This window comes from Nyctereutes procyonoides, unplaced genomic scaffold, assembly GCF_905146905.1.
Source record: "Nyctereutes procyonoides isolate TBG_1078 unplaced genomic scaffold, NYPRO_anot_genome, whole genome shotgun sequence".
Classification (NCBI taxonomy): Eukaryota; Metazoa; Chordata; class Mammalia; order Carnivora; family Canidae; genus Nyctereutes; species Nyctereutes procyonoides.
The window spans coordinates 33,860,355-33,874,921 of NW_026575120.1; the positions used below are offsets into that span (position 1 = coordinate 33,860,355).

Genomic DNA, 14,567 nt, shown 5'->3' on the forward strand with positions numbered 1-14,567 from the left:
CTATATTAGTAGAGGATGGTTAAATATATTGAATTTATGTTCTTATGGACTATTATGCAATCTCTGTAAATATGAAACCAGGTGTACTGACGTGGAAAGATGTCCATGATACACTGTTCATTTTTTTCTTTTTTTAAAGATGAAGACTATCACACAGAACAGGAATGTTCTTTTTTAGTTTAAGGAAAGAAATGGAAATTAAAGGAAGGGAGGAAAAAAGAGAATGGAGAGAGCTTTTGGCTCCTGGGTATAAGCACACATTTGTATAAGTAGAAGGAGTTTGAAAGACTACACTTGATATACTTTTGTACTATTCAGATTATCTATTCAGTTCCTTTCATTGAAAAACATATATTGTTTTTTTCAAATTAAGAAGAAAATAAAACTCTTTATTTAAATATAAGCTTTTTAAAGAACAGAATGGATTTTCAACTTAGGTAAAATACCAACCCCAAAATTATTCATCCATATTTCATATTCCCTAAGTAAAAATTCATGTGCAAGAACTTGTACATTTTTGACATTTGGAAAAAATGTAAAAGTACATACAAAGTTGTGTGTGGTAAGCGGAACATTTTCCAACACTTCTACATGCAATTCCTCTCCAGTGAGCCAGGAAATATCAGTGTCCCAGCCAATCGGTTTCTTCTCTCTGAAAAGTGTAGACACAGCCTTTCTTGGTTATCACACCTAAAAATCTTCATATACCTCATGCTGAAGACATGAAAATTGGTTATTGAGGGGCTAGTAATGGTGAGGGAGGTTTGGCTCCCTAGTCTTCCATCGTTAGAAATTTAAATGGCAATAAATTAATTTTTAAGTTTACCCCAAATAAATGTATCACTCTTGGACAAACAGCAGGGTAAAGAGATGTACTCTTTTCTTCAAGCCAGCTCCAGAAAAGACCTACAACAGCAGAAAATTGATTGTTCCTAAGGTCCCCCCTCCAAAAAAAAAAAAAAAAAAAAAAAAAAAGAATCACAGCTACGGATTTATCTATCCATTAAAAAAAAAAAAAAAAAAAGAGAGTACTCAAGGGACAACAATATCCAAAAGGATATTTTTTTTAAAAACAGGATTCAAAATTTGGGGGGTCCTGGCACAATTTTAGATACTTTTCTGAAAGAAAAATAGCTTAAAATATTAATTTTGATAAGCCTTTTGTGAAACTATGAGTTTATATTAAAAATATGGGCGTGGGGGAAGAGTCCATTATTCAAATAAGCCACATTTTAAATGGTTCAAAAATTGTAAGAATCTCAGACTCCAAATAGTCATTTCATCAGAATAACACTATCATCACACAAAATACCTAATGTTAACTCCTCAAAAGGCCTACAAGGTTTTCTTTAGGCTAACTTAATATATTTTTCTGAAGTTAAATTTCAATACCTTGGGTTTGGGTAAAGATGCTACAGAAAACCCAAATTTTAAGGTCTGAGGGTTTTTTTTTCCTTTTTAAACAAAATTTCACATCACATACAAACCATACCCATCCTGAATTCTGTAAACAGCACAGCACTCCGGGATTAGACCTCTCATCATCAGAGCTTTCTTTAGACTGTCCCGGACTGTAACTCCACATCTTGCGGGTACCTATGGTATCATATATATATATATACACACATATATATATATATAATATGAGATAAAGGGAATAAATTATATATTTTTCCACAACATTTAAAAAAGGTCAACACTTTACAATACCTTTAAAATGTCATATGATCACCCTGTCAGATAATAACATCATTTGTAAAGCTAACTTGATACTTAAGGAAAATTATGACTGAAATATCTATTATTCACCTACTTAAAGCAAAATTGATTTTGCTTATTAAAATTATGAAATATTTTAACATATAAAAAGACGACTGGTTCCTATATACCCACCATTAAGAATTAACATGTCAACATTTAAAGCAAAATCAATTTAAAAATTTTTTAAATTTGAATATAGTTGACACACATCGTATCAGTTTCAGGTATACAACATGATACAACTTCTCTATACAATACTCTATGCTCACAAGTATAGCTAGTATCTGTCACCATATAACACTATAATATCACTGATTACACTCCCTTTGCCTTTCATCCTTATGACTTATTAATTCCAAAACTGGAAGCCCACGTCTACTACTTCCCTTCATCCATTTTGCCTATCCCTCTATTCTCTTCCCTTCTGGGGAATAGAATATCCCTAGTTTGATCTCTGTAGCTGTAGGTCGGATTCTGTTTTTTGTTTGTTTTTCTACTTTTATTTTTCTGAGGAAGTTCCATACTGTTTTCCAGTGACTGTGCCAATTTGTAGTCTCATCAATAGCATATGGTAACTCTTTTTTCTCTACATTCTATATCCTCGCTGACACTTCTTTTTGATTTTAGCGATTCTGACCAGCGTAAGGCGTTATCTTATTGTTTTTCTTTTTCTTTTTTTATAGGTTTCATTTTTAAGTAATCTCTGCACCCAATGTGGGGCTCAAAGTTACAATCCCAAGATCAAGAGTTGCATACCCAGGGCACCTGGGTGGCTCAGTGGTTGAGCATTTACTTTCAGCTCAGGTCATGATCCCAGGGTCCTGGGACCAAGCCTCGCACTGGGCTCCCCCCGGGGAGTCCTGTTTCTCCCTCTGCTTGTGTTCTCTGCCTCTCTGTGTCTCCCATGAATAAATGAATTTTAAAAATCTTAAAAAAAAAAAAAAAAGTCACATACTCTACTGACTAAGCCAGCCAGGCAACCCTCACTGTGGTTTTGATTTGCATTTTCCTAACGATTAGCAATGTTGAACATCTTTTCCTGTGTCTGTTGGCCATCTGTAGGTCTACTTTGGAAAAATATCTATTCAGGTCCTCTGCCTAATTTTTAATTAGATTACTTGGAATTTTTGGTGTCGAGCTGTATGTTCTTTATGTATTGTGAATATTAACCCCTTATCAGACATATCATTTGCAAATTATCTTCTCTTACTTCAGTAGGTTGCCTTGTTCCTTTTGTTGTGTAAAAGCCTTTTATTTTGGTATAGTCCCAATAATTTTTGCTTTTGTTTTTCTTGAGGAGGAAGAACTAGATCAGCTAAGGAGATATCAAATATGTTTGATGAAATGATGATATGAAAACTATGTTTTCTTCTAGGAGTTTTATGGTTTCAGGCATTATATTTAGGTCTTCAATCCATTTTGAATTTATTTTTGTATATGGTATAAGAAAGTGGTCCAGTTTCATTGTTTTGCATATAGCTGTTCAGTTTTCCCAACACCATTTATTAAAGAGACTGTCTTTTCCCCATTGTTCATTCTTGCATCCTTTGTCATAGGTTAATTTACCATATAAACATGGGCTTATAGCTAGGCTCTCTATTCTGTTCCATTGATCTACATGTCTATTTTTTTTTTAAAGATTTCATTTATTTATTCATGAGAGACATGGAGACAGAGAGAGAGAGAGAGAGAGAGGCAGAGACACAGGCAGAGGGAGAAGCAGCCTCCATGCAGGGAGCCCGATGTGGGACTCAATCCCGGGTCTCCAAGATCACACCCTGGGCTGAAGGCGGCACTAAACCACTAAGCCACCGGGGCTGCCCTACGTGTCTATTTTTGTGCCAGTACTACATACATGGTATGATTACTACAGCTTTACAGTACATCTTGAATTCTAGAATTTGATTCTTCAGCTTTGTTCTTCCTTCTCAAGATTTTTTTTTTTTAGCTATTTGGGGATCTTCCGTGGTTTTGTATAAATTTTAGGATTATTTGTTCCACTTCTGTGAAAAATGTTGTTTGTATTTTGATAGGCTCTGCTACTTATACTTTGCATACTTTATGCAAAAACTTCTTGATTAGCAACCCTATCTTTATTTATTTTTTTAAAGATTTTATTTATTTATGATAGTCACAGAGAGAGAGAGAGAGAGAGGCAGAGACACAGGCAGAGGGAGAAGCAGGCTCCATGCAGGGAGCCCAACGTGGGACTAGATCCCAGGTCTCCAAGATCACACCCTGGGCCAAAGGCAGGCGCCAAACCGCTGCGCCACCCAGGGATCCCAGCAACCCTATCTTTAGTTTTAAACCTTATTCCATGTAACCAGAGGAATCTTTCTAAAAAAGGTATTTTTAACTTGTATGTGTATGTCAAAGACTTCTAAGAATTTGGAGTGCCTGGGAGGGCTCAGTCAGTTAAGCTTCTGACTCTTTTGACTCAGGTCATGATCTCAAGGTCGTAAGATTGAGCCCTGAACATTGGGCTCCACACTGGGCATGGAGCCTGCTTAAGAGTCTCTCCTGACATGATACTCTATGTGGAAAACCCAAAAGACTCTACCCTAAAATTGCTAGAACTTGCACAGGAATTCAGCAAAGTGGCAGGACATAAAGCCAATGCCCAGAAGTTAGCTGCATTTCTATACACTAACAATGAGATGGAAGAAAAAGAAAATAAGCAATCAATCCCATTTACAATTGCACCAAAATCCATTAGATACCTGGGAATAAACCTAACCAAAGAGGCAAATGAATTGTACTGAAAACTATAGGACACTTAGAAATAGAGGATTGCACAAAGAAATAGAAAAACGTTCCATGCTCATTGACGTCTGGGTGGCTCAGGGGTTGAGTGTCTGTCTGCCTTTGGCTCAGGGCGTGATCCCGGAGTCCCAGGATCGAGTCCCACAGCAGGCTCTCTGCATGAAGCCTGCTTCTTCTTCTGCCTGTGTCTCTGCTTCTCTTTCTGTGTGTGTCTCTCATGAATAAATAAATAAAATCTTTCAAAAAAGTTAATTTCATTTAAATAAAAAAATTTAAAAAGATTCTCTCTCCTCCCTCTGCCCCTCCCCCACCTAAAAAAAAAGACTTCTGAGATTCCGGTCTTAGATGCTCTGACACATAAAATTTCAGGGGTTCATAGAACCTGAAGCTCATGTATGGACTGTTGAGAAGCCCACTGAATTCAGATTTAGAACTTCATTCTAAAATGTAATTTTAGGGGATCCCCGGGTGGCTCAGCAGTTTAACGCCTGCCTTCAGCCCAGGGTGTGATCCTGGAGTTCCAGGATCGAGTCCCACATCAGGCTCCCTGCATGGAGCCTGCTTCCTCCTCTGCCTATGTCTCTGCCTCTCTCTCTCTCTCATGAATAAATAAAATCTTTTAAAAAATGTAATTTTATATTTCATTAGTCTGCTCCAATTTTTCATAATTTATAGGGCAAAATTCAAGTTCCTACAATTTTCCAGTTCTTATAGGGGAAATTTTAAATACCATAACAAGGCATATAAGGTTACAAGTGAACCATGGCTATCTAGTACCCCTTAGTTCCTTTGGTAATTTCCCTTATGCAATCCTGTCATGTATCTACTAATTACGCTTAATTCCAAAGGGTATGTATATTTCATCAGCAGGCAAAAATATGCCTTTCCACTCTTAGCAATAAGGGAAAGTGATAAGTCTTTCATTTTACTACTGTAGGCTGATTTTTTTGTAACTATTTGCTCCTTAATTGATAGAGCCAGTTCAACAGGCTGACAGACTAATGGAACAGAAAAGACAAAAACAGACTCTAATACATAAAGGAAATTAGAATAAAATTAAGGCAGCATCTGAAATAGGGTAAAGATGTCCATACTGAGACAACTGGAACCAATCTAGTTAAAAAGTTCATCTGTATTTCATACTGTAGACTAGGGAAAACTCCAAATAAGTAAAAAATTTAAATGTTGAAAAAAGGAAGGAAGAGACAAACCATAAAATACTGGAAGAAAACATGGCAAAATCCTTTATAACCTCTAGTTGAGAAGGCCTTTATAACTATGATGCAAAATCTGCCATAAAAGAAAAAATGTTAAGTTCAACTGCATAAAACTAAAAATCTTTTAGATGGCAAAACAAATTATAAGCAGTCTAAAGACATATACAAACTATGAAAAATATATTTGTAACTTATGAGCAAAGTCAAAAGACAAAAGCAAACTGATAAAAAATATCTGCAACTCCTATAACATGCATGTAATCTTCCTAATATATAAAGAGCTAAAAATATGAGATAAAGACCAACAACCCAATAGAAAAATGGGAAAGGACATGAAAGTTCAAACATGAAAAGATGTTCAGTATCACTAGGAGTAAAGTAAACTCAAACTTGCCAAAATATTTTTTTTTAATTATCAGACTGGCAAAAATCCAAAAGCTTGACAACATGTTCTATCATATTAGGCTATGGTAAACAGGCATCTCATATATTGCAGGTAGCAATGCAAAATTAAGCAAGACCTATAAAGCAAAAAAATATTTTTTTTTAAAGATTTATTCATGAGAAAGAGACACACACACACACAGAGAGGCAGAGACATAGGCAGAGGAAGAAGCAGGCTTCCCACAGGGAGACTGATGCGGAACTTGATCCTGGATCCCAGGACTATGCCCTAAGCCAGCCAAAGGCAGATGCTCAACTGCAGAGCCACCCAGGCATCCCTCAAAATTGCAAATTATCTATTATTAAAATTACATATATAAATTTCCTTTTGATCCAGGCAAGCACACTTTTTGGTATAACTATAGTATTCTGATAAACCTCTATACACTGAAATCTATAGCTGTAAAAAAAATAATACTTAAAATTTCTCTGTATAAGGCAATGGAGCATTTCCAAGGGTCTATGTAAATATTAAAAACAAAATACAGAATGATATATATAGTATGATGGCTTGTGTGTAAAAGAGAAGTGGAAAAATAAGAATACATCTTTGTATTTGCTTGTAGCTACATTAAAAAGCAACCGCAAAGGGACGCCTGGGTGGCTCAGCTGTTGAGTGTCTGCCTTCGGCTCAGGCGTGATCCAGACAGGAGTACCAGGATCGAGTCCCACATCAGGCTCCCGCAAGGAGCCTGCTTCTCTCTCTGCCTGTGTCTCTGCCTCTCTCTCTCCATGTCTCTCATGAATAAATAAATTCTTTAAAGAAAAACAAAAACCCATAACATCCCAGAAAATACACATATACCTCCCAAATAAAAATAGTTACCTAAAAGTTTCAGGGGAAACTGGATGTATAGAATATAGAAACAGGGGAGGGCACAAGATTTCTTTATATAATTACCACATGAAAGAATTATATGATTGAAAATGGGAGGAGTGATTTGTCTCATATTTAAAGGCTGACAGGACTGAAAAGATACTTTCAAAAGAATCAGGTTTATGCATGGAATTCTTCAAATTCCAAAATTAAATGTCCTTGATTAGGCTATCAAAGGAGAAATAATTTTTTCCTACAAAAATTTTTAAAACAAGCATCCCATCTTAATAAAGAGCTAGAGTCAATGTAACTGCCTGAATATTTTTGCAAAGGATAATTTAGACCAGAACAAAATGTATTAGTCTAAACTTTCACATATTAGTTTTTATTTTATTTTATTTTATTTATTTATTTTTTTTTTTTATTTATGATAGGCACACAGTGAGAGAGAGAGAGAGAGAGGCAGAGACATAGGCAGAGGGAGAAGCAGGCTCCATGCACCGGGAGCCAGACGTGGGATTCGATCCCGGGTCTCCAGGATCGCACCCTGGGCCAAAGGCAGGCGCTAAACCACTGCGCCACCCAGGGATCCCCACATATTAGTTTTTAAAGTGAATATAAACCATCTTTTATCAATGGGTTCATGATGGCTCACTACACTACTCTTCTTTTGTGTACACTTAAAAATTTCCATAATAAAATGTTTTCTTAAAACTTAAAAGACCTTCCTAAAGTAATGGCCATCAAATTGTAACATATTATTTGAGCTAGCAGATTAATTTGGTAGTTTAAGTTCTTTGCAATGCAGTCTTCACTATATACTTTAAATAAACTGCATGATACCCTGAGATCTCCTTGCATAAACTGGCACAAAATATACATGCCAATGTTTGGGTTTTGAATATAAATCTAAATTTGTGGCTTCCTGATTTTATGATAATGTATCCTGATGTCAAGTCCTTTTTCAGGACTGTTACAATGATTAGGTTTTGAAGGAAAAACTTCATGTAATCTGCTTACAACATGGTCTTACTAAAGTAAAAAGAGGCTGACTACGCTACAAAAACTTCATAATGTAAAAGCAGTTTTAGAATTAAGTATGTCTTTAGGTCAAGATAGACAGATATACAGATATAGGTATTTTTTAAAGTAGGTCTCACGCCCAGTGTGGAGCCCAACTCAGGGCTTGAACTCATGACCCTGAGATCGAGACCTGAGCTGAGATCGAGAGTCAGACACTTAACTGACTGAGCCACCCAGACATCCTGGTCAAATTGTATTTAACAAAGAACCAGTGGTCACAGGACTTACAAACATCCTAAGTTTTTACCAGTAAAATGCTATAAAAGTAAATCAAATCAAAGATCAAAAATAAAGTTAATCAGTTACTTCATTAATTAGTACTGCACAGGGAGGTACTTAACTAGTAACAGAAAAAGAAGTCCTTTCACTGTTGGTGAAAGCTAACAGAATTTACCAGGATTCAAGAATGTCCTAGGTTCCAGAGCCACATAATATTATTAAAATCAAACTGTAACTGAAATATCAACATAATCTAATACCGCTCTCTACAGTATTTTGCTTCACAAACCGTGAGAGGATGTGAGTGCATTTTCACAAACTGTAAACCACTATGCCATGGGTACTATTATTCCTTCTGTCTACAAAGAAATAGAACCTAACACCCACCCCACCCTCTTTCCTCACTTGTGTAGATCTTAGGTTTCTGCTTTTGCTAAAAATAGAGGGATGGGTATTCTGTGGGGGTACTACCACTTACTCCTATCTAGTGATGACCCTTGACTCAATCTATTTCATTAAAACTACTTATTTGTGCTATTAATAAAGTTAAAAGTTTTGCTGTTGTTTTTTTCTTTTTCATTTTTCTTAAAGTGTTTTTTATGTGTTCTTCATGTTTCCTCCCAAACTGGCTAAAGCAAGAACATAGCTTCTCCTTATCCCTTCCATTCCACAAATATTTCCTGCTTTAATTACAGCACAATGAAGGAATGCTTTTGAAACATCCAGTGTCTGCCTTCAGCCCAGGTCATTATCCTAGGGTCCTGGGATCGAGTCCAGCTTCGGCTTCTGGTTCCCTGATCAGGCTTCTGGTTCCCTGATCAACGGGGAGTCTGCTTTTCCCTTTGCCCCTCCCTCTGCTCATGCTTTTCTCTCTTTCTCTGAAATCAATAAAATCTTTAAACACCCCCCCCCACAGACTCAGCCCTTCTAAAATATTTACAGACCACCTACTAAATGTTAGTCGCTGATAAGCTGCTCTCAGAACTTCCATTCCACAGATGCTAAAATTAACTTAGTAGCTTTAGATATTTTTCCAGATTCCTTGTTCTTTTACAACCTTTGAATCAAATCTGCCTATCCTGTGCCCCAGGAATCTACTTCCACTTTTACAACTTAGAAATACCTTGTTACTTGTATACAAAGAATCCTGTGCAAGATGTTCGTATTTTAGGCTTTAGTAATAACAAAAAAAATTAAACATAATCTACATGTCCATCATAGGGAAATGGATAAACTGTGGTATATTCAGAAGCTGGAAGTCTCCATAGTAGTTAAATTCGAAGAATAAGACCTATATGTATCAACATATACATATGTACACCTTGAAATTATAATTTTAAATCTAAAAGGCAAGGTACTGAATATTGTATATAGTATCATACTATCACAAATTTAAAAAATACTTATAGATACATATATTTAGTAAAGTATAAAATTTTGGAATTAACGTACCCTACATTTATCAGAGTGGCTGCTTCTTGGGAAACAGTGGGACAGCGGATGTTCAGAAGAGTAATGGGACGGGTAAAGGGAACCACATTTGGGGCAGCCTGGGTGGCTCAGCGGTTTAGCTCAGGGCATGATCCTGGAGCTCAGGGCATGATCCTGGAGACCTGGGATCGAGTCCCGTGTCAGGCTCCTTGCATGGAGCCTGTTTCTCCTTCTGCCTGTGTCTCTGCCTCTCTCCCTCTCTGATCTCTTATGAATAAATAAATAAAATCTTAAAAAAAAAAAAAAGGGAACCACATTTGCGTATGTGTGTAGTATAAAGGAAAAATGACAAAAATTCCTATTTGTTCATTGGAAGTGACTAAACAGATTTTAATATACTGTCCATTATAATTTTCTATATAAACACATTTTCTAAATAAAAAGGTTTTAAAAAACCTTATGAACATTCTTTTCTAAATGCTAAATTGGTGACTCAAAGTCATCAATTAAATACCTTGCTTTGCAAAATGATATAAAATTTTCAAGCATGGTTTTTTGTTTAGTACTGGTTTTAGAGTCATAAAAAAACACTTCTAGGGGCTAGCTACTATCATATTCCTAGAATTATAATGCTTTCACTTAGTCTACCTTACTTTTACTTTCTAATCTCAGGCTTATTCATCTTCTACAATTCTCTTTTTGGATCTAAAACACATTTTTATTCCTATAATCTCTACTCTTTCTCCTTCTGAAATATATATAGTCTTAGAACTTGTACCTTTTGCCATCTCTAGAAGAAATAATCCTAGCCATTTACATCCCATTTCTATTATTAGAGCAATGCTCATCAGTTCTTATAATTTTTCTTATCTCAGACCTATGGTATTTTATTTTTGTCTATGCATGCCATAGAAAACTATTTATATAAAAGGAAATTCTTTCTCCAAAACAGATATACGAAAGTCAATAAGCACATGAAAAGATGCTTGATATCATCAGCATATCAGGGAAATGCAAATCAAAGCCATAAAGAAACACCACTTCAAACACACTAGGATGGCTGTAATCAAAAAGACAATAAATACACTGGCGAGGAGATGGAAAAACTAAAACCCTCAAACAGTACTGGTGAGAAAGTAAAATGCTACAGCTGTTTTGGAATACATTCTGGCTGTTCCTCAAAAGATTACTAGAGACATTTATCCAATAAAAAACGAAAACATATGTCCACACAAAAAAAACTTGTACATGGAATGCTCATAGCAGCATTATTCACAATAGCCAAAAAGTGGAAACAACACTCAGGATGGATAAATACAATGGAGTATATACAAACAATAGGATATGAGTCAACCATAAAATAAGGCATGAAGGACTGAATCACACTGTAACATGGAAGAACACTGGAAACTCACTAAATCAAAGAAGCCAGTCACAAAAGACCACACACTCCAAGATTCCATTTATATGGTATGTCCAGGAATAGGCAAATCTATAGAGATAAAAGGAAGTAAGTAGTTGCCTAGGGCTGGGAAGGTTGGGGAGAAATGGTAAGTGGCTACTAATGCATACAGGGTTTCTTTTTTGGAATCCTGAGAAAGTTTTGTTTTTTTTTTAAAGATTTTATTTATTTATTTATTCATGAGAGGGAGGGAGGGAGGGAGGGAGGGAGGGAGGGAGGGAGGGAGGGAGGGAGGGAGGAGAGAGAGAGAGAGAGAGAGAGAGAGAGAGAGGGGGGGGGGGGCGGCAGAGACACAGGCAGAGGGAGAAGCAGGCTCCATGCAAGGAGCCTGACGTGGGACTTGATCCCGGGCCTCTGGGATCAGGCCCTGGGCTGAAGGCGGCGCCAAACCACTGAGCCACCCGGGCTGCCCTGGAATGTTGAGAAAATTCTTAAATTGATTGTGGTAACATCTGTATAACTGTGAACAGACTAAAAATCACTGGAGTGCACCCTTTGAGTGAACTGTACGTGAGTTAAGTCTTAATCTATAAAAAATTCTTTTAAATTATGAATTCAAAAAGACAGGCTTAGGACAAGTTGTGTTTCAGGATACTTGGGTGAGTCTAATACTTTCCTTAACTTTTTGTTGTTGTATGGCTTATGTATTGAAAAGTATACATGAGGGATCCCTGGGTGGCGCAGCGGTTTGGCGCCTGCCTTTGGCCCAGGGCGCGATCCTGGAGACCCAGGATCGAGTCCCACGTCGGGCTCCCGGTGCATGGAGCCTGCTTCTCCCTCTGCCTCTCTCTCTCTCTCTCTCTCTCTCATAAATAAAAAAAAAAAGAAAAGTATACATGAATGAGGGTAACTTAGGCCTGAAATACTTTAAATTTTAGTAGATCAATAATATCTTCTAAATTTTAACATTCCGTATTGGCCAGGGTCTCACGGTAAAAGTAAGCCTCATACACTATTGAGAGTGTATACCTTACCCAATAATTATTTGTAGATATCTAACATAAAAATATTCCCACAATATTTCAGGATATATGTATTTAAATGTATATTATAATATTACTTAACTATCCATCATGAAAAAAGCTAAATACAATAGATATAATCACTCTAAACAATAATTTTAAGCATCAGAAAGAAACAGCTCTGTGGAAGAAGGGTTTAAGTGTAAAGTAAAAGGTAATCCTTTTCTCCTGCCAGAGCATGACCCTCATCCTTAACACTTCTTTCTCTTCTTAAATTATATTTCATGTAATAGATAAATAACACTACCAATTTTCTTTTCATCACTAACAACTCGTCATTCCTTTTTATTCTTTTTAAGTTTTATTTAAGTAATCTCTATACCCAACATGGGGCTCAAACTCATAACCCTGAGTCACATATTCTTCCAACTAAAGCCAGGTAGATGTCCCTTTTCATTCCTTTTCTTAAAAAAACAGATTTGAGGTTTAACTGATCTACAATAAACTACATTAATTTAGGTATATTGTCTGATACATTTTGACATTATGTATATACTAATGAATTATCACCACATTCAAGATAATTAATGTACTCTATTATACCTCAAAGTTTCCTTGAGCTCCTATGTAATTCCTCCCTCTAATCCAGGCCCACACAAATACTGATCTAAAACTGTCACTAGGGGTGTCTGAGTGGCTCAGTCAGTGAAGTGTCTGCTTTTAGCTCAGGTCATGATCCCAGGATCCTGGGATGGAGCCCTGCCTTGGGCTCCCTGCTTGGCAGAGGGCCTACTTCTCCTTCTCCCTCTGTTGCTCCGTGCTTTTACACTTGCTGGATCAGATAAACACAATCTTAAAAAAACAAAAACCTGCCACTAGAGAACAGTTTGCATGTTCTAGAATTTTATATAAGTAGAGGTGTAAAATACATTTTCATTTTTGTCTGGCTACTTTCACTTAGCATGATTATTTTGAGATTGACTATGTTGTTGTGTCTATCAGTAATGCACTCTTTGTACCACATGGTATTCCATTTTATGGATATACCACAGCCTGCTTAACCATCTGTTGATGAACATTTGGCTTGTACTCAGCTTGAGGGTATTACAAATAAAGCAACTAAGAACAATTGTGTATAAATCTTTGTATGGACATATGCTTTCTCTTTGGTAAATATCTAGAAGTAGAATGAATGGCTGGATCATATACTAGGTGTATGCTTAACTTTTGACAAAATTGCCAAACTATTTTTTTAATTGTGGCAAAATACATATAACATAAAATTTAACATCTTAACTGCTTTAAAGTATACAGTTAGCTATGTTAAGTACATGGACACTGTTTCATAACCAGTCTCCATGACAGTTTTCATTTTGAGAAAAATGAAACTCTATAACCATTAAAGAACAATTCTCCACCCCCTTATAACCACTATCCTATTTTCTGTTTTTATGAATTTGACTATTCTAGGTACCTCATATATGTGGAATAATACAGTATGTCTTCCTGTAACTGGCTTGAGATTCATCAATGCTGTAGAATGTGTCAGAATTTCCTTTTGAGGGTTGAATAATATTCCACTGTATGCATATATCATATTTTGTTTATTCATGCATCTGTCGATGGACACTTGGGTTGACTACACATTTTTGGTTATTGTGAATAATGCTGCTATAAATATGGGTGTATAAATAACCTCTTTGAAGCCCTTTCAATTCATTTGTGTATATATCCAGAAGCAGAAATGCAGAATAATATAATTCTTTTCTTAGTTTTTGAGGAATCCTCAAACATTTTCTATAGTGGTCACACCACTGTATATCCCCACTAGCAATGCACAAGGGTTCCAATTTCTCCATATCCTTGCCAACATGCTATTCATTCTTTTTTTTCTTTAATATTTTATGTACTTATTCATGAGAGAGAGAGAGACAGAGACAGAGAGAGAGAGAGAGAGAGAGAGGCAAAGACACAGGCAGAGGGAGAAGCAGGCTCCATGCAGGGAGCCTGACATGGGAATTGATCCTCGGTCTCCAGGATCTTGCCCTGGGCTGAAGGCGGCGCTAAACCACTGAGCCACGCTAAACCACCGAGCCACCAGGGCTGCCTCATTTTTTTTTTTTTTTGATAGTAGCCATTCTAATGGGTGTGAGGTGGTAGCTCATTGTGGCTTTGATTTGCATATTCCTAATGATTACTCTTGAGCATCTTTTCATGTGTTTGTTGGCCATTTGTATATCTCTTTGGAGAAATGTCTACTCACCTCCCCTCTCCTTTCTTAATTGGGTTAAGGTGTTCTTTTTTTATTGAGTTGTAGGAGTTTTCAAAAATACATTCTGAGTATTAACCCTTTATCACATATATCTTTGCAAATATTTATTCTGCGTTGTCTTTTCACTCAGATGATT

At 36.4% G+C, this 14,567-nt stretch overlaps 1 protein-coding gene across 7 annotated transcripts in view; it reads right to left on the reverse strand.

Annotated features, from left to right (window-relative positions):
* The window catches only part of BRAF (B-Raf proto-oncogene, serine/threonine kinase), a 175,907-nt gene that overhangs the window by 66,761 nt on the left and 94,579 nt on the right, over positions 1-14,567 (reverse strand). For all 7 annotated transcript variants that reach the window (XM_055334940.1, XM_055334939.1, XM_055334941.1 and 4 more), the window contains exons 4-5: positions 1,493-1,596; positions 550-652 (exon numbers count right to left, since the gene is read on the reverse strand). In XM_055334940.1, the coding sequence (XP_055190915.1) occupies positions 550-652; positions 1,493-1,596 (207 nt within the window). The remainder of the gene's footprint in view (positions 1-549; positions 653-1,492; positions 1,597-14,567) is intronic.